At 40.9% G+C, this 20,629-nt stretch overlaps 1 protein-coding gene across 6 annotated transcripts in view; it reads left to right on the top strand.

Moving 5' to 3' along the window:
- TENM4 (teneurin transmembrane protein 4) overlaps nucleotides 1-20,629 on the top strand; it is a 1,563,774-nt gene that overhangs the window by 1,207,401 nt on the left and 335,744 nt on the right. For all 6 annotated transcript variants that reach the window (XM_017735917.1, XM_017735920.1, XM_008634916.2 and 3 more), the window contains 2 exons: nucleotides 14,508-14,796; nucleotides 19,251-19,520. In XM_017735917.1, coding sequence (XP_017591406.1) covers nucleotides 14,574-14,796; nucleotides 19,251-19,520 — 493 coding nt within the window. In that variant the 5' untranslated portion in view covers nucleotides 14,508-14,573. The remainder of the gene's footprint in view (nucleotides 1-14,507; nucleotides 14,797-19,250; nucleotides 19,521-20,629) is intronic.

Raw genomic sequence — 20,629 nt, 5'->3', positions numbered from 1 at the left:
GCCCATGGCAGCGGGGCTGGAACTGGATAATCTTTAAGGTCCCTTCCAGCCCAAACCATTCTATGGGTTTATGATATCTAAGTGTCTTAACATTATCTCTTCGCAGAGGAGGTAGTTGAATGTTCTTCAGTTTATATCACAGCACCATTCCCCCAGCACATTTGAGACAAAGCAGCTGAAGATACTGAGGCCAGGTGGGAGAAGAAGGCAAGGAGCATGGATCCTCCTCTGTATTTCCCTAAGAGCAAACCAGATTTTTAAAAGAATCACATATTTCACCCCCTTTCACTTTTAATTACTGTTTGCAGGGTGCAACTCCCAGCAGCAGGCCCTTGTGTCCATGCCAGCATAGAGGGGCAAGGGTCACATTTACAAAGCCAGATGCTCCAAGGAAGCTGCCACTGAAATATTTCCATTGGCACTAATGGCAGTTGAGTGAGCTGCAAAAAGCCTGGTGTGTGTTCCCCACCTTTAGCTTCATTGTGGGTGTTTGCCTCCAGCCTGCTGTGCCTATCAAGGATGGGGAGAGGCATTTTCTCTTTCATTTCCATTCCCATTAATACAGTTGTATTTTGTGAGGTGTTTGTTTACATGAGCCTTCTCGGTTCTCTCCTCTCAGGGGAGCCATTAATTTATCTGCTTTGCTTTTCATCAACAGGAGTTGACAGAGGGAGTTATGGGTTAACTGCTCTGTTTAGAGCGAGTGGCAGGTGCTGGTATCACTCAAACTAAATGAAAATATAAATATCTCTTTACCTACCCAAGAAATCAGCTTAAAAACCCCAGTGTTTAGGTTCAACCTGTTTGTAAGCCTAATGACCCAACTCGGCACTAAACGTGTTTATTGACAGCTTGAAGGCTGGACTGCTCCAGACCCCAGCTACATATAATTATGGAAAGAAAATTTTTAAAATGACTTAATTATAAAAGGCACTATGCTTATTATGCCAGAATGGAGCCTAATTTTGGAGAAAAACCTGCTCCATCAAACCCAGGCCCCCTCAAGGGTCCATGGGGGCAAGGTCACAGGTTACATCTGAAAAAATTGCCAATGTGCTTTCTTACATGTTTCTTCATAGTTTCATTTTGGCTCACCCTGAGAAGGAGATTTTCAAAAGACTCCAATTTCTTAATTTCATTCTTTTTTGTCCTCAGCACTAACACTTTTGGAGACTGAAATATGATGCAGTGCTGCCCATACCATAAAAGTGAACGTTAAAAGGTTTTGTGCAGAGAGCTGAGCTTATAAAGCCCCATTTTACTCTGAGCGAAATGAATGGAAAATCCTTCCATGTAATTTAAAGGACTTTGGATCGGATGCACAGTTCGCAGAAGCCATGGTGGTGTAAAACTCAATGCCAGTCAGGAGATGACACAACAGATTCACTCCTCATTGGTCAGAAATATGGGGAGAAAACTAGTGATTTGTGGAATATCTTGAGATATAGCTTATACACAGCATGATTTACAAAGCAAAAAGCTACAAAGTAGTAAGAAAGTAGTTGGGCTTTTTTAACATTCATTTTTCCTACATGGGATACCAACAGTTGCTACAAATAAAAGGAGAGGGGAAATAAAGGGAAGAAAAGGAAAGAAAAACAAGGAAGTGAAGGGAGGAAAAAGATGCTGGCTGCATGTAAGTGGTTTGCTTACATCAGTTTTCTACTCCTCATGAAAAGTGTGGTAAAGATGTGGCAGAGAGAATCAAGTCTCAAAAGAAATTCCAATTAAGGGCAGAGAAACTTTGCTCTGTAAGCAAGGAGGAGGAATAGATGAGCTGTGGACGTGGATCAAGGGGTTTCAGCGAGGCAGCTTCCATGAAGCAGCAGCAGCTCTCTTGTCAAGAAACGGAGCAATACCATGTCTCAGAGTCACAAAATGTACACCTGTCCATGGATGGTTGGGGCTAGAGCTGGAAAAGATGTACTAGAAGGGTTATTAGAAACCCCCAGTTCTATTGCTTGAAAACTGGTTAGAAATACAGATTTTTAGGTCAGGCAAGTTATAGCATGCATGACCTGGAGTGGAAACAGCTCCATCTGCCAATGTAGATGATAGAAAAGAGTATCCCAATCTGTTTTCCTTTGCAGCCCAGTGTATTGCCTCTTGGCTGAGCCCTGCATCTAATTGTGAAATGCCCCTATAAAACCAGATTGATAATAATCTAGCTCAATTAAAGTTGGGGTAGGCTACAAAAATAAAAAGGTAAGTATTTGGCAGATAAGGGCTCTTTTTCTTTTAATTTCCAGACAATTTTCCTGATCTGCTTATGGTGTGGTTTTATGAACAGCTGCATCAGTATCCCCAGGGAGGCAGGAAGCAGCAGGATGGCTGAGCCCTAGCAGGAGGGAACATCTCAAGCAGGGTTTGTCATCAGAAACATTGAAACGGGGAACCATTCCTCTACTGAGGTTGACATTTTCAAACCCAGGAGCCTGAACTCTGGTGAAAACAAGCTTATGTTTAAAGGATTCTTGGCAATTGGATTTCCTGCAGATTTCTGCATCCAACAGATGTGAGCATTGATCCAGCTTCACTTGGGCAATGATATGTACAATGAGACATTTGGCTTCAGGAGTGTATGACTGAGGATGTTGCTGTCTCCTCTGTCTCCATCTGTACTGCTTCCTTTACAGACATAATTGCTAATAAATTAACATTTGTATACTGCCTTGAAAATCATGAGCTTAAATATAGGTTTTTATTAGCTCATATCCTGGCAAAATATTTCTTTCATGCAAATTACTTTTTGTAATTGAATTATCCCTTGCAATTTTTAAAACTTACAAAATGGTTGGACCTCTGCTATTTATCATTCTTCTCTGAAAGAGTTTGCCAGGGTAGGAAGGAAATTGGTAGAAAATTTATTGCAAAAAAGTAGATAAGCATTTTACTTTAGGGTTCTTTTATGTCCACGATTCCAATGAGCCTAATAATCTTTGCAAATCATTAGCATGTTATAGCCCAGAATCCATCCTGAAACTGTATGATCTCACCTCATAAGTTTCTTTTTAGACTCTTAGACTCTCTTGAACATCTTCTTAATAGTGATATGTCTCATAAATTATTTATTGAAATGACATGCTTAAAAGCATCAAAAAAAAGACCTTTTACTCGGCTGTGAAACAGCTGAGAATGGTTATATCTGTTTTTCATAAAATGAGCCCAAAAGGTTAAATGCCTTGTCCAGGACCACACAATAAATTAGTGGTACAGCAGGGCATAAGAGAAGCTGGTGCTGTTTCCCAGAATCTTGCTTCTCAGCAGTAGACATGTCTCTTCATCTCAGGCACTGTTGCATGGCCCAAAATGAAGATGGTTTACTTGCTGCTGAAACCTATGGCCTCCATCTCCTAAATTCTCTGCTCTTTTGACATTGGTGGAGCTGGCAACACTGGTGCTTTGGGTGGGCTTTTTTTTTTTTTTGAAATCATTTTCCAGAATATAGGCCTTACAGAGCAGACAGTCATCTGTGACTTCAAATGAAACACTCATGATTCAGAGATAGCCACTGAAAAAGACTCCATGAGTTTTCCCAAATGTGATCTGATAGGCCTCAGCCAAATGATGGAGCCTTTTACTGAGTTTGGCTTTATTGTCTTTTACTTCCTAAGGCATGTAAAAGATTGTGTGTGTTGCATCTATTTGAAACAAATAGTAATAATTAACATTTATATAGCACTTTCGGCTTTTAAGCACTGTGCAAACACTAATTACTCTTGGTTTAGTGTAAACTAATGTAATCCCACTCTGTTTTGCAATCTATTTGCATCTTTTGTTGACTGAGAGCTGGTTCAATTACTTCTAATCTTTGGTCTAGCTAGTCATTAAAGGTATGACTAAGGAGAGCCATTTACATCTTCAGTTGCTTTCTCCCCTCCCCATCTCCTTCATTTGCTTTTTCCTTTTCTTCCCACAGTGTCTTTTTGCTGAATATTCGTTAAGCTGGATTCCTAAGCATGGTAGCAAAGCTTTTCTTCAGCAAATGAATGGGCCTTTCCCCTCATTTTGTTAAGTGTTATAAAAACTTGTTCTTATAAGAAAGATTTAATAAGTCATTCTGTTTTGCCACGGAAAGTCAAATACAAGACATTTTCCTGTGGCAAACTAGAAGATTCTTCTCTTAGTCGCTAAGCTAGTTGTCTTAATACCAACAATGAAGAATTTATTTTTCAGTTTGGACTTGGATAAACGACTTAATCTCTTACCTTTTATCAACTGAAAGATGATTTGCTTTCATGAATACTGGCACAGAATCCAAGAACTCCGGTAAATAGACTTCTGAAGTGCAATCAGGAGCTGGGGTTTGTGTAGTCTGTGCCATTGACTTCCTGTATTATTTGGTCAGGTCACCTCCCTTCTGCCAATCTGTTCTGCCTGTAATGTAGGAGAGACAAAAATGTACTTCCTTGAAGGCTAAATCAGTAAGAAATATGAGGTTTTGCCATGTGTTAAAAAGAAAAAAGAAAAGTAAAAATAAGCCCTGCTGTTACTCTGGCATCTTTGGAGAAGTAGAAAAGCAGCATTTTGCAAGAATAGAATAAATGCATTGCTTGATATTTTCACCTGAGCAATAGTATCAGCTATCATTACCTTATTAAGATCCCTCCTTAATGCACCTTTCAGTGCATTTGTACATCTGGAAGAGTGTATTGATGTCTGGTTTGGAAGGTCATTGAATCATAGAATCATTGAAGGGTTGGGGTTGGAAGGGACCTTAAAGATCATCTAATGACCAGGGACATCTTCCACTGAACCAGGTTCCTCAAAGCCCCAGCCTAGCCTTGAACACTGCCAGGGATAGGGCATGCATGGCTGCTCCAGCAATCCGTGCTAGTGCCTCACCACCCTCAGAGGGAAGAATTTATCTCTAATACCTAATCTAATCCTACCCTCCATCAGTCCGAAGTCATTCCCCCTTGTCCTGTCCCTCCATGCCCTTCTCAAATTACCCTCTCCAGCTCTCTTGTAGACCCTTTGAGCACTGGAAGGTGCTGTAAGGTCTCCCTAGAGCCTTTTTCTCCATAACCCTGTACATGCAGTGCTAAGCTGCAACCCAGCAATCAGGTTTAAATCCTCTTGCATGTGCTTTAAATCTCTTCTTGGAGGTGATACCCCTCCTTGTTATTCCAGTGAAGGGGCCCTTTGTTTCAGAAAAAAACCCAAGCACTTTCTATTTCTAATTTACTATTTTTACCTCTCTATTTTTTTCCCCGTAGGCATTTTACCTAAGAAAAATACACTTCCTACTGCATAAGCTTATTGTCATTGAAAGTGAAGCTCTGGACACAGTAGGGGTTACACTGATTAATCAATCCCTAGCATCTCTCAATGCACTCTGATTATCTCACAGAGAAGTCCTAAAATAAATAAATTAATGGGCCCTTGCAGTCTTTTTTACAGATAATTCGTATTTTAATAAACTTTGTTTGAAGTTCAACCCTCCAGGGAATTTTATCAGAACAGGAAAACAGGTTGGTTTCTCCCCCTGCTGAAGGAAGGCAAGGAGAGATTACCCAGTACCACAACATCTGTGACAAGAGCAGGGACATTTTTACACATGATATTGTAGTAAGACAAGGACAGGTTGGCCTTGCTAGTAATCCTTCAGGAGTTTTCTATGTTAGTTACTTGAATTCAAGTAACTGGATAAGGTAGTTGCCTTTGCCTGCAGAAGAGGGATGATATATTTTTCCTGTGCTGGGAGTCCTGCCTGATTAGGTCAGAGCTACCCTCTGCTGCAGGAAGTTTTCCATAATATTTTTTCTGTGGAGTGTCTATATAATTAGTCTTAATAAACATACATATACAAAATAAAATCTGTCCCTAGCAATACTTTTTGAGCATAATTCTGAGTATATTCCTCCAAATTCAGTTGACCCTATGGCATTTCCTGCTATTCAATGGCAGTATTGAAAGCCAGTGCTGGCCAAAACTATTACTCTATTGTTTTCACAGTCAAGCCAATGAGAAAAAGGAGGACAAATTCAGATCTTGCAAGTTTTGCACTACAGGTATCCTTCAATTCAAGCTGTCACCCTGTGAGCTGCTCAGACCCCAGGCTGTATCTGAAAGGCGTGGAACAGAAGATGCTCTGAACTCTGTTTCAAACCGCAGGTGCACACAGACGTGATGTGTTTACTGAGGAATATGGATACGGGGTGGTGGCTGCAGGCAGAAAAGGCAGACATGCTTTCTTTCCTAAAAGAGTCCCAGCCTCCAGTCAGCTCTTTTCAGAAATAATGTGTAATAGCAAAAAGATACATCTGAGAGTGAGTGTGAGTCCAAGGCCTCTTTTCTTATGGAAAAGGCTGAGGGCTCATGAATATTCCCATGGAAGACACAACTGTAGACAGTGACTTTAAATGAGACAAGCACTTCTTCTACAATCACACTGGGGGACTGCATACAGGATGTTGCAAAGGCCCAAAGTATTTAAGAGTGAAATGGGATTAGGCAAACTCTCAGAGGACAGGTTCATGAGGGACTGTCAAACCCAGTGGGCCTGCAAAGAAATTTGCTGAAGTGCATAGAGAGGAAAGACCAGCCTTGATTCTTAAATCACCATTCACAACTACTGTCCACTTCTTCTCTTCCAAACTGACTGCATCCAATCCATACAGGGGTAATACAGATGAATAGTTTCCTTGTTCGATCTATTGACACAGAAGCAGGGATACAGAGCTAGCGTATTTAAGCATGGGACTTCACATACCTAATTGTGGAATAAAAAGGTTGAGTGGCACAAGGTGTGCATGGAAATTGTCTTGGGATTCTTGCTACATTTTCATATGGGTCACAACATAATTACAAAAGCCTCCTGTAGACCACAACAGAGCACTGAGAATTAGACACAAAGCTTACCCAGGAGTGGGTACAAGGCTTAACACCCTGAAGTGAGCCCTGTACCAGCCTTTTCTTATTGTCTAAGAGATGAGACACTGGCACAGGGTGCCCAGGGGAACTATAGATGCCCCATCCCTGCAAGTGTTCACAGACAGTTTGGAAAGGGTTTTGAGCAACCTGGTCTAGTGAAAGGTGTCCCTGTCCATGGCAGGAAACTAAAACTAGGTGATCTTTAAGGTCCCTTGCAATGCAAAGCCACCTTCTTCGTTGTCATAGAATCCATTCTGCAGTTCTATGACTAGAAACTATCAAATAAATTTTTTTTGTTAAAAAAAAAAAAAAAAAAAGACAAGAAACGAAGCAAGCAAAAACCAAAACCCAGGCTATGTTTTTCTTTTCTGGAAGAAAAAGGAAAAGTTCTCCCAAATGGATTGAAAAAGGCTGCACCAAGAGCTTTCACCTAGGATGCTTGAGACACATTCAAAACTTCAACCTGTCTGACTTAGATTAAGGACACAAATTTTAGCTTCCTGTATCCCAGGTAAGAGCCCAAATTAGCAAAAGGTGGGTGATGGAGAAAGAATGGGAATGCTTTCAGTGACTACCTGCATTTTATGTCACCAGTTCTTTGTCACTCTGAGACTTGCTGATAAATGGGCTAGTTTCACATGGGGTTTGGATGTGTGGCACATCATACACCCAAACCTTGAGTCTGACATAGAGAGTTAGGAAAAATTTGCAGGCTGAACATAAAACAGTGTACATGGTCAGGCTGTCCCTTTTGGCATTTATTATTTAAATGCCTTTATGTATTGTCTATTAAATTGAGGTTCTGAGGAAAACCCACTTCATCCAAGAATAGCTAATAGACTCATAATGAGAATTTCAATATAAAGCTAAGATTTTTTCCAAAGTAATTTCCATTTTGGCATAAGCCAGAGTAGTGTTCTGATGACTGCAACTGCAAACTACTTATACTTGTCAAAAATTATTCAAAAGAATTTTTAACTTTGGGCCCTAAAATCTTCTGCTAGCACAGGTTAAAGGCTCCAGCCCATGACAGAAGACTTAGGGGGTTGCAAACTAGAAATAATTGAGATAATTGCATTCCAGCCTCCTTCATGTTTTCCTACCACTACTGTTTCAAGCTTTCCTAGGCCTCCAGCTAATGCAGTTTTAGATTTATTCATGAAAAGGTCACAAAACACATCTTTTGGACAAGGCATTACCAACTGCCTAGCAAGTCCCTTACCAGTAAAAGAAAGGCTTAGTGGTTGAGACCAGAAAAGGGAGGTTTTGTTACTTTCTTTGAGTACTGGGTTGATGCCAAGCAGTATTAATTCAACTCTTCATTCTCCTCTCTTGTGCCTGCTTCTTTCCTAAGTCTTTGCCAAAAATGTGAGGATGTTATACCTATAGCTTAATTTATTTCCTACAAAGACCTCAAGGGATTTGAACCTCTGCTATAAATCTGAAGCTTAAAGTTTAATAAAAAACACAGGAATCCTTTATGTTATAGAAGAATCTCCCAGAAACCTGGTAAATGGCATAACACTGTTTAAGCCACAGTAGTGTATTTGCTAAGATCAGATCATTGCTGACTCTGATCACCAGGCAATACAAATTTGATTTGAACAACCCCTGACTACATGCCTAAGTATTTGCTGAATGCATCAGAGCATTCACCACTACATTTATGCCAGGTTTGTGCTTTAGATGAGGTGGAATGGGAGGCAATATCTCAGACAATTCTTGACAAATGAAAATGGCCAAATAAGATTTCTCAAGTTCAACATATTTTGTAAAGAAGGCCAGGTCTTTTCAAGGTCATGCTGGATGGGGCTCTAAACAACCTGAACTAGTGCGTGGCATCCCTGCCTATGGCAGGGGGGTTGGAACTAGGTGATCTTTAAAGTTGCCTCCAACCCAAGCCTTTCCATGAGCCTATGAAAACAGAATAAGGAGCCTTCAACCAGGCATTTGTATCCTCATGGAAGTGTGGCGGGACTGTCACAGTGGACTGCATTCTTTCAAATATGATGTAAAATACCAGGTGATGACTTAAATTGGTGTGGGATATTATTAACCACAGACACAAAGTCATTTAATCACCTGAACTCACAGCTTCTTTGTTTGCAGCTTAGGATCCTGAGTTGGAGCTAATTTCCCAAATAACATTGCTGGTCTGCCCCCAGTATCTGTTAGTGTCTTTGAGAAGATTAATATACAAGGTGAAAATCTGTCTCACTTTTGACTCTGAGTGGGGTTTTCATCATTCACCATGGGATTTCACTGGTCAGACACAACTGCAATTGTCCATGCTCCACAGTCCTTCTGGCTGAAGGACACTATCAAACATGAAAGAGCATCTTGTTAATAATACCTTAGGTTCTTGCTACTGTTCTCCAGCAAAGATTTCAGGCATGCATTAATTATTCTACTATGCTTATGTGACTTGGTTCTCAAAAAAATCCAGGACTCAATATCAGACTCAGCCTTGGCGATCAAGCTGCTGCCCTCAGTTGTGTTGTTTTCTTCTTGTACCACCTTAAGCAATTCACTTTGACTTCCTGTGGCTCATCTCTTCCTCTATAAAGTGAAGGAAAGGATACTTGCTCACTTCTTACCAGCTTTAGGTCTTAGTTAATGATTCGATTTGTGGAGCCCAAAGGAGGGAATATAAAATTAAGCTTGCTGCTCAGCATCCTATGGCTGTGCTCATTCTACAAAGGGCAGCAGCAATGAAAAATAGGGAAAAATATTGCCCTAAGCAGCGAAATGAGGTCGAGTTCAAGAAGACAAAAAGCATGCCCTAGCAAGTAAGATGATGCCATTTCTGCATAGGCAGTTTTGCAGAGGAAAACAAATGACCGTGAGCAGTAGTCCTTTTTCTTCCTTCAGCACAAAGCTGGAGGTGGAATCAACCCACCAGAGCTCATGCTCATGTTTTCCTGCAGTCAAGATATTTCACTCTTCCTGCTCTCTCATCATCCTGTTGCCATAAGTATATGGGAAGTACATAAAGCTCTCTCTACTGTTTAAAACCTCACATTTTGACAGAAAATTGGATGATATGACATGCTGCCTCCCAGAACAGGCACTGTCTATCACCTTGCTGCTAATCTCTGTGATTAGTGACCTGCAACGTAAGTCAGCTATCAAAGACCACCTGTCCTTTTTGCTGTGAGCACCTCCTAGCATATCACTTTGTGGTGTCACACTCCCTTGTCTGGTTTTTGATTGATGCAAGTTTGTCTTTTGAGCAGTGACTCAGAAAATAAATCATCCCCCTTGCCATTCATTGAGTGCAATTCTGCAGCACAAAGCCGGTGTGGTTAATCAAAGCTCCAAAGAGCAACAAAAACCAACAGAACTGAGAATGAGGAGGAGAGGTATAAAGGATAAAACATCATAAAAAGGATTATTTGGGAGCCAACCAAAGCAAATCAAAATAAAAAGAGCTGCAAATAAGCATTGTGTTTGCTGTACTACTGCACCAGAACCAGAAAGCTGATTTTTTTGTTCTGCTCCCTGACATGTAGGCAAGGATGTGAGAAGAGTCCCACGCCTCTGAAAAATATAACTATATCAAAGAACCTGATTTTATAGGCTTTTATGAGTAAGTAACCCTTTCTGGGCTCAGTGGGATTTTTCTGAGTAGAATAAGTAAAGACAGAAGGATGTTTCTGCTGTGAATTGTAGTCCAGACCAGTTTGTGGTCCAGCTGGGATTGCATACACAGAGGACTGCCAAAAATAAGAATGGCTATTGCAACTAATTGGCCTCAAAATAAAAAAAAAGGTGAAATTTTATGTTATGCAGACAGCAGTATGATGAAAGAATCAAACAGAACTAGAAACAACATTGCATTATAGGACAAGAAAGCCCTTTCCAAATATAAATGATTCAGAGCAAGGGGGTTTTGTACTTTTATGGAGGGAAAAGGAACACAGAGATGGAAAGGTCCATTTTAGAAAGCTTGGTTTTTTACATCCAGTCCAACAAGTTTATGGAAGCTTTTAAAATTATGAGGAGCAATCATGAGCTAAAGATGGAAAGAAACTGGTGGTTGAGTATGTAACTGAGATGAGTGTGATTCTTTGTATTCGTCATGTGCAAGAGAAGTCAGGAAAAATGTGAGGTGTTGATGGCACTGATGAAATCATAGCAAAAGTAAAATCTAGACACAAGGAGTAGCAGATAAAAAATAATAATCTATCTCAGAAAAATTATGAGGCAAACTCTGTGACAACACAACTCCACTGAAAGTAAGGTATCTAAACCATCTGGGAATTGGGTCATAAAACTGAGATGACAAGAACTGCATGTCCATGGAGAGGTGCTGGAAACTTACTTAAGTCAGGTAAATGCAACAGTTCGGTCTTTAGAAATAACTCTTAAAAAAATCTTCATTATGTTTTACGGAGGTAACCTTTCTATTTGGAAAGTCAAGCCAAGTTGTGAAGGAGAGAGAAATAAAAAGTTGAGAAGAGTTAAATTTATAAAGACATGAATGAGTTGGGAATAGAAACACTGTTACAGAGGAATGTGCGTATGGATAGTGCAAATTTACAGGGCTATTTTTGATGAACTGTAGGAGAATTTTCAGTTTTTCAGCACCTTTCCTTACAAAAAGAAAACCCTTCATCTGGTGGGAATTCAGTCAATTTCCTCATGTTTTTTTGTCATTTCCTAAGTTGCAAGGTTACTAATGGTAATTACAGACCCTGTTTGTACCTTGTGGCTCCAGCAGTGCAGAAAGGTTTTCTTGGCACATGTGCCTCTCCTGCTAGAGCATTTTAAATGACCAGCCCTAGGCAGGAATTGTTACAATGCTCAGGAGCAGATAGAAGCCACCTTTCTTCATTTCCTTCTTAGCGAGTAACCACTTCTCGCTCACATTCTGCTATCTCCATCCACCATAACAATAAACCACAATTTCAGTGTTAGTTATAGCAGTTCTCAATACAGGGCTTTTGTGAAGGAGTCTGTTGTAAGGTGTTTTATTCAAAAGTATAACAAACCTGCTCCTTCTAATGTTTTCAAACAGGGATGCTATAAAGGAGGCAAACAGATTCAATAACAAGTGCAAAAAAAGTCACAATTTCTCAAGCCAAAAAAAAGCTTTTTTTAAAAAAAAATGGGAGATGACAGTGCACTGAAAGTCAATCAGATGCTCTATTTCTTTTATCTCTTTCCAGTGTGAAAGCACCAATATGTTTGATTCAATGCAAAAAAACCTATCTACCAGTATTTGGTAGATCTCTTACATGCTGCTGTTGTTCCTTAGCACAACACAATCTCCTTCACTATTGCTTCTATGTTCAGGCCTAGTTTTGTACCCTTACTCTGCAATACATTTAACATGTGTCAGTTTTGGCCGATGAGTAATCCTATTTGCATTCACTGTATTGCATTTACATGAATGAATTAAAGTCAGAGAGTTCAGTGGATTTAAAAACACGTTTAAAATCAAAGTGGGGCTCAAATCCCTGCAGATGACTTAGGTAAAACTCGTTATAAGACACTCCTCCTTTCCCCTCTCCCCATCCTCCCTTAGTGTTCAGTACTTTCTATGCATTCTGCTGACAAACAGAAAATACGAACTTTCTGGTCTGCCACCATCTCTGGAATAGACTGGGAGACAATGGATTTTTTTTTTTATTATAGTAGTATCTTAATTTCCAGGAAGAATGCAACAGAAACCATATAAGATGTTGGAACTGGGCTCTGTCATTGGAAGTTGGTTTTGGAAGCTAAAGGGACAAAACCCAGTGAGCAGTTTTAGCACAATCAGAATTGCAGAAATATGAGTGTGTCATGGTTTAACCCCACAAGAGTCCCAAGAGTGTAATCCTGCTCTTCTTTGCCCAGCTGCCAGTTTATCTCACAGCCCGCCTGCAGTTCTTGCTTCCTCCTGCAGTCTCTCTTCAACTGCAGTAGTTTTTAGTTGTGCTTGTGCCTTACAGCTTTTCAAGTATGGAATTAATAATAAAATGTTGGCTTCCAGCTTCAGTATTAGTATTATGATTTGTAGGTTATCAGAACCTGTGCTGAGAGTCTTCCATCCTTCACACACTGAGTTTTATAACCCACAAATGCTGCGTTACATCACATCCCTTTAAACTGACCTACAAAGCTCACAGCACATCCATCCTCAACTACTGCACCACAGCTGTGTGAGGGCAGGTGTAGATTAGATATCTGGAATAAATTCTTTACTGTGAGGGTGGTGAGGCACTGGCACAGGTTCCCCAGAGAAGCTGTGGATGCCCCATCCCTGGAAGTGTTCAAGGCCTGATTGGATGGGGCTTGGAGCAATCTGGTCTGGTGGAATGTGTCCCTGCCCATGGCAGGGGATTTCAAGGTTCCTTCCAACCCCAACTATTCTAGCATTCTGTTACTCTCTGAAATCCAGGGCACAGCATCTGAAGCAAGGCCAGGGTCTGAGTCATGGAGGAGTAACATTTCATTAGTACATTCAGGGTTTAGCCTTTCAAGAAAGAAATGCCAACAGAATGTGATTCAGTCTCTCCCATACATTTCCATATGTATTTGCTATGAAAAAGACCAAGAACTGATAGGTTCTTTCTGAACCTTTTGCTTTCTGTTTTTTAAATGCTGATGGTAAACAACAGTATCCTGGGGTGGCATTTAGAGACTCGACTTCTGTTCTTTAGCAGTCAGGAGGACTCGGTTTCTGAGAAGCTCAGCCCACAATTAGAGATTTTCCATATTTGGTTTGTGGATTTTATTATTTTTCCTACTAACCCAGTTTAGATATTTAAAAATATATTTTATCATCACAATGCAGGCCATTGCCTTTATTTTTTCTGTGACTTCTGCCACATTTAATAAACTTGAAATAAAAATACCATTTATTAATTATTTTGACAAAAATACTTTTAATACGTTTTATTCCTGATATCTGCTTTCTCTGTGTGCAGATATGTATGCTTGCATAGCAGTGCACATATACATTGGTTTTCTACAGAAATAAATCCCAGGCCATGTTGTTACATGAAGCAGAACACTATCATTTATTTACACTTTCTCAGCTCTGCTTAAGTTCTAATATGTTTCCAGCTGACTAAAGATGACCCCTCTAAAAAGGAAGACGTTTTTATTCAATTTCCATCCATATTTCACTCCTTCATTCTTCCTTTCTCCATCTCCCTTCCCACTTGCCTTCTTATACTGTCTCAGTCTTTTTTTCATATGTTCTAACCTCATGATCTATGAAAACACTTTTTAACTGCAGGACAGCATTTTTCCAAAGTCCTCCAGCTGCCCAAACAGAGGCGTTTCAGTGTTACCTGATGTCCCAGAGATTAGCTGACTGATGAATACATGCCTCCTGGAGGTGCCTGAATCACTTCCCATGGAAAGAAGACCCACAATATCACAATCAGTTTCAAATTCTCAAGTGCATGCCCAGTTCAGACAGATGCAGGTTGCTGCGTGTATGTGTCCTGTTAGCAGTGGCAATTATTAAATGAGTCACATGTAATTGAGACTTCCTTTTTATTGGTAATTGTTCTAAGAAGGTTTTTCTGCAATCCATTAAGTAACATCCCTTTTCTTCAGTGCAGGAATGTACAAAGAAGGCTAATTAGCCGTTGAATGACCAAAGGCATGAATTTTTTTATTCTCTCTTTCAGGTTATTGCAATCTGACCATCACACGGACGTCATTATTTTAATGTTGAGTACTCAGACAAGGGTGCCATGGATGTAAAAGAAAGGAAACCGTATCGATCTTTGACTCGGCGCCGCGACACTGAGCGCCGCTACACCAGCTCTTCAGCCGAGAGTGAGGACAGCAAGGCACCCCAGAAGTCCTACAGCTCCAGCGAGACCCTGAAGGCTTATGATCAAGACTCCAGGCTGACCTACAGCAATCGGGTCAAAGACATGGTGCACCAGGAGGCTGATGAGTTCTGCCGAGCAGGTGGGTGCTTTTCAGCAGATGCAGCTGTAAGCAGCGTGAGGGAATCAGCTGGGAGCTGGAGCTGGGTGGGAGGCTACCGTTGAAAGACTCCAAGGACAAAAGCAAGATTTAAGGAGAGCAGCAGGGATCATTTTCACTGTATTGCACAGACACTGTGTGCAGCCCAGTGTCCTTAAGTGGCATACCCATACCCCATGTTCATTAGCATTTACACATTTTCTATGTCTTAGTCATTCTGTCTCCAGCAGCACTTCGCCTCTTCCCACCATGAGACTAGACCCCTTGTGCACATGCAGTACAGTACTGACGTGGCATGGAAAGTTCCTGCCTGCTCAGGAGACCTTTCACCATGCCATGTGTCTGCTCTGTCATGCTGAGGCAGAAGGCAATGAGGGGAGAGTGTCACTGTCCACACTATCCATCTGGTCTCCAGCAAAACCCAAGAACCCTGGAAGAAAGGAGGCAACTGAGCTCCAGATGGGATGAAGCCTCTTGGCATTGCACATGGCCTTTTGGTTTGCCTTGGGGACATGCTCCAATATTAGAGGAGTTAGGAACCACTTCAGGACTTAAAGGAGCACATTTAGTGAATCTGGGTCACAGTATCTGTGAAGATGAGGAATTTCAAGAGTCATCATGGACTCCACAGTTCTAACAGATTCCAGATATTCTCTTTTTTATTGCTACCCTGAAGTCAGCACAGTTATATTTTCACTGCTGTTATTGCCTACATGAGATAGATTTCTGACCCCTACTAGAAGACTCATCTTCATTTTTTTGTTGAGATATAGTTCAGATTCCAACCAGGACTTCACATAAATTGTTTTTAGAAGTCCTACAAGGAAAGTATAAAATGGCAAAGTGAGTCAAATAGAGTAGGCTGCATTCCAGAAAATGAACATAAATTAGCCGACCCAGAGTACTCTGAGCACATCCTCTGCAATGTAGAGAAGCTGATTCCCCAAACCAAAGGCATATAATTGCACTCATTAAACTTGGGGGCTGCTTAATTTCACTCCTCAAAAATCATGCACTTGTGGTTTTGGTGCAAGACTCATCTTCAAGGCACACACAAGCAAAATGATTTGCAGAAGTATTTTTGTCCATATGGCTTTGGTGTTTGAGTTTCAGGATAGCTGCAACAGGCAATAATCAACAAAAAGGCCAATAGTTGTTGTAAGTAATACTGTGACATCATAAAAGCAGTTTCCCTCTTAGCAACTCTGAAGTACTTCATCCCCTCTAAGGAATGTATGACACTATAAAGAAAAGGAAACTTTTTAGGTCATTGCATTTGCTTACTTCATACAATTTATTCACCATGCAGGATAGATGTGAATTAGTCCAGGTCAGCGGTTTTCAACTTGGAGGTCCATGAGGCTATGCAGGTCTGCAGACTTCTAAGAAGCCCACAGAAGATTACTTTTCTTGAAAACCCAGTCTATTGACAGGGAGTGTAAATTTTCTATACACAAGTTCATACTTCCCTAGGAAAATTTTGGAGGGTACTAGGAAATAGTAAAAATGACTGGTCTAAGTTGCCGAAATTAATTGAGAAGTTAAGATTAACCACGTCAGAGCACCAGTCCTGATTCTGATATAACCATCACAGATGGCTTAATTTAAAGCTTTCTCCCACTTTATCCTGAGGGTCCCAAAACTGGCCTGAAGAGTGTTAACAAAAATCCCAGACTTTCTGTGCCACATTTTCCGCTGGCAGCAAGCCGTGAATGGACCTCACTTTGTGATGCTGCTTGGCTTCAGGCCAACCGAAACCAAGCCTTATTAGCCTGCTTGACATCAACAAGGCAAAGTGAATTTCTCTCCTGCATTGGTTTGGAAGGCAGAGGAGGGAAACATTTCAAATTGACCAAATAAATTCAGTAAATAAACAAGTCAGCATTTAAATGGTTTTAGCTAGAGTGAGTGTCAGCAAATGTGCAAGTCAGCACAGGAGAAAATAGACCAGATCTGAATTAAAAAGTCTTGGATATTTATTATCTTCCTTTTATTGACTTGAGTTCTTCCAGCTTAAAAGGCAACAGTGAGCATAGAATATGAAAATCAATGCATCTGCTGCTGTTTATTGCAAATAAATTTGATTTTCAGTTAATTGTAGCAGTCATTTTTCATAATTTATGAGCTGCTGTTACTGGGGAACATCGGTCATGCTGCACATTGATGTGCCTGATGATGCTGAGTGTGGCATGTTTCAGAGGAAGGTGGAATTCGCCATCAGTGACTCAAACACGCAAGGAAAACCAAAAGCTGTTTTTAAGTACTCCACAAGGGATGGTTTAAAAACCCATGGCCTTACACATAAGTCAAAACTAGAAGAGAAGAGCAAGGTCTCTGGGGAGATACTGCTTCCTAGCATTTATAACTTACGACAATTTTATTTGCTTCCTCTTACCATGGGACTGTAGAGGACAGTCTCTCAAACCACTTTGCAGTCATGTTAAATGGATTACTTTGCCACAAGTGTGCATTGTGCTTCCCAAGCAAGGCCCTAGGGTTGGACAGAGGTGTGAGCCCCAAGCAATCTTTTCTGTCCACTCTGTCTGAAAGCTTTAATCTTGTTTGGTCAATTAAAAAGGTGTGAAGTTCATGAATGCTTTATGTAGTTTGAGTGTTGTCAGCTGCAGATCCGTAAGCAGCCGAACCAGAGTTATTTTCTCCTGCCATCAAACAGTTTCTTCTCTGAGCTATACGTGAAAGTGTTGTCCGGTCCCATTATTCACCTTGCATTTGATTGTCTCCTCTCTGTTCACTATTGGCTGTAAAGTCAACTGAATGAAAAAAATAGCACCTACTTTTGGCCAGCTGTCATCTGATGCATGTGTGTCTAATATGAGAGACCTTCCTCAAGCAGCAGGGCTCAAGGACAAGCTAGGGTGCTCCCACAAATGTGAAACCATACTCTGGAAAAGTAGAAATCTGACTATTTCTACTGGATATGCATTTTCCACCATGTGATATTTGACATCAACAAATAGAAATGTGAGAAGAGCCACACGATTGTGGGGTCTTGAGAAAGGAGAAAATGAAAATTCAGCTTTGGATACAACTTTGAGGTCCAGACTTGATGAACAGATTTCAATAATGAGTAGATATGAATTTCAGTGTTCAAAGGAAGGTTTGTGCCCGGAATTTCCTGGAGATCTTGCTTTCAGATTTATCTCGTTGAAATATGCCTGAGCTGCAAACACTGCTCAGTTCCTTCATCCATTCAAGGCATAGCATAACAGAAGCAGGGGTGCATTGAGCTGTGTAAATGCACTGTGCAGCTAAAGGCACTCATGGGTGGCCAAAATCTTTTCAATACATATAATAAAAATATAAATATAAAATATATAAAAAATGTATATGTAAGAAAAATAAATGCATGCATTAATAAATAAAGGTGGAGTAAAATTGCTCTCCCCAGCCTCTTTGTAGAACTTTCCAAGCAAAGTGTGCTAATATTTGGAGCCATATTCACATCAATTCAGTCTGATTTTGAAGCTCTGCAGGTAACTAGATATGAAGTCAAGAGTCACTTTTCAGGTTGTATTTTTAGTCAGCTAAACAATTGCATCTATTTGCAGCCAAATAACCTCTGCTGTGACTCTATCAGAATGAATAGCTAAACTGAGTCAAGGTGTGAGTGGTCAGCAAGGGGAAAGTGAAATCGCCAAAGGAAATTTAAATCCCCAGCATGTAATTTCCGGGATTTCAATGAGCAGAACTCTCTCAAATTGCCTGTTGTAGGGAAGTTGTCAGGTGTATGGTAGGACTTTTGATCATTGCACGCCTCATTTTGCTTTTCTCACAAGAAGATTACTTTTTGCCTCTCCTAAAGAATTGCACCGTTTCGACGTCCATTTTTGCTTTCAAATTTAATGATTTCACTAAACATGCCCCAAGTTTTTGTCAGGTTCCAGACGCAGGATTCCAGCCACTTTTCAGTCTTGGCATATTTGAAAAGAGGCTGTCGTGAGGTGGGGACTAGTCTCTCCTCCCAAGTAGAAAGAAATAGGACAACAGGAAATGGCCTCAAGTGACACCAGGGGACGATGAGACTGGATATTAGGAAAAATTTCTTCACTGAAAGAGTGGTCAAGGATTGGAACAGACTGCCTACAGAAGTGGAGGAATCACTGTCTCTGGAATTGTTATGAAAAAAAGTGTAGATGAGGTGCTTACAGACATTGTCTCGTGGTGGACTTGGAAGTGCTGAGTAATGGTTGGACTTGAGGATCTTAAAACCTTAATGATTCTATGATCCTGTGGTCTCAGTCTCACACTGAGCAAGACCACAGAAGAGGGGTATCTTTGGTATGATGTTGCTGTGTGTTACAGTGACACTGCTGTGCCCCACATGAAGGTAGAGGATGAACACTTCTGCTCTTGACTTGTGCTAGATGGCACCGTGCCCTATTAAAGAATAACCAGGCCAATGTGTTTTCTCACAGGAGCCAACTTCTCTTTGCGAGAACTGGGACTTGAAGATGTGACACCCACACACGGGACTTTGTACCGGACTGACATCGGGCTGCCTCACTGTGGCTACTCCATCAGTGCCGGCTCCGATGCCGACACGGAAGCAGACGTGGTCATGTCACCTGAGCACCCAGTGAGGCTCTGGGGACGCAACACCAAGTCCGGACGCAGCTCCTGCTTGTCAAGCCGGGCCAACTCCAACCTCACCCTCACCGACACAGAGCATGAGAATACTGAAACTGGTAAGTGGTGACAGCGCATGCATTGTCGGCCTCAAGCTCTACCAGGAATGACTCTTCTTACTACTCCACCTCAATCTTCCTTAGGTCTTGTGCTGGGGTTTTTTATCAGACTCTGTGAAAACACTCTTCTAACAGCCCCATGTAGTGGCCTTTTGTACTGTCCTACAGAGTGTTTGTTAATGAACTGCTGGAGAAGCTCCTACTTATTTATCACTGCGACAGAGATCATTAAATAGCTGTAATACTCTCCTGCTTTTTGCAGCAACCTTTCAGAGGGAAGGCATTTAAATCTCCCCTCCCCTGGCCGATGCTGCTCTTATCTTTGCTCAGATTTTCTGGGCAGATAATTTTCTTCTCTTCCTTGCTGGTTCCTTGACAGGGGCCGTTTCATTATGTAAATTGGCCGACTGCTCTCTGAAGGAAAACGATGGTGAAATATTTTTAGAAGCCTTTTTCTTTGTGCGAAATAAAAGCTGAAGGTCACAGATTTTTTTATCTCTGTAACTTTGTGTCCCCAGCTGCGGGGATTCCTGCATGCCTTTTGTAGGTCTGCAAACCTTTTGGTCAGCAGTTCTGCCAAGCCGTGTAGGAGAAGGAAGGGGGATTTTGATTCAATTGCAGCTTGACCCAGGAGTTCATCCAGTCCTATATGCCTTTGCACCTTTAATTCAATTATAGCACAGCCTGCTTCTTAATATAGCTGCTGTGTACAAGTCATTGGGCACTTGTGCTCAGCACAGAAAGCTCATGTGAAATGACTGCATCACTTGTTCTTTTCATGCTTTTTGCCACAGTATTATAGTGACAAATGATGATAAGTTTTCCTCTGGAAGCCATGACATAGTGACACATACACCACCCACATGATTTTATGTTTAACTCCAACAAAATTACAGTTGAAGCTTATTAAGTTTCTGCTCAGAGATAATGATACATTAAGCAGAGTTCAAAGATAAATGGCCTTCTGTTCAAAGGATATGCAGAAGAATCCTTTTGAATTATCTTTACTGTACTATTTTTAAGATTCTTAGTGTAGTGTCTGATGAGCAGATACACAGTGCCAGGTTCCATTCTTTTCCTTCTGATCCGTGTGTTTTGATGAAAAATCA

This window comes from Corvus brachyrhynchos, unplaced genomic scaffold (genome assembly GCF_000691975.1).
Source record: "Corvus brachyrhynchos isolate BGI_N302 unplaced genomic scaffold, ASM69197v1 scaffold44, whole genome shotgun sequence".
Taxonomy (NCBI): Eukaryota; Metazoa; Chordata; class Aves; order Passeriformes; family Corvidae; genus Corvus; species Corvus brachyrhynchos.
Note: the sequence above shows the minus strand (reverse complement) of the source record. Positions and strands in the feature narration are given on the sequence as shown.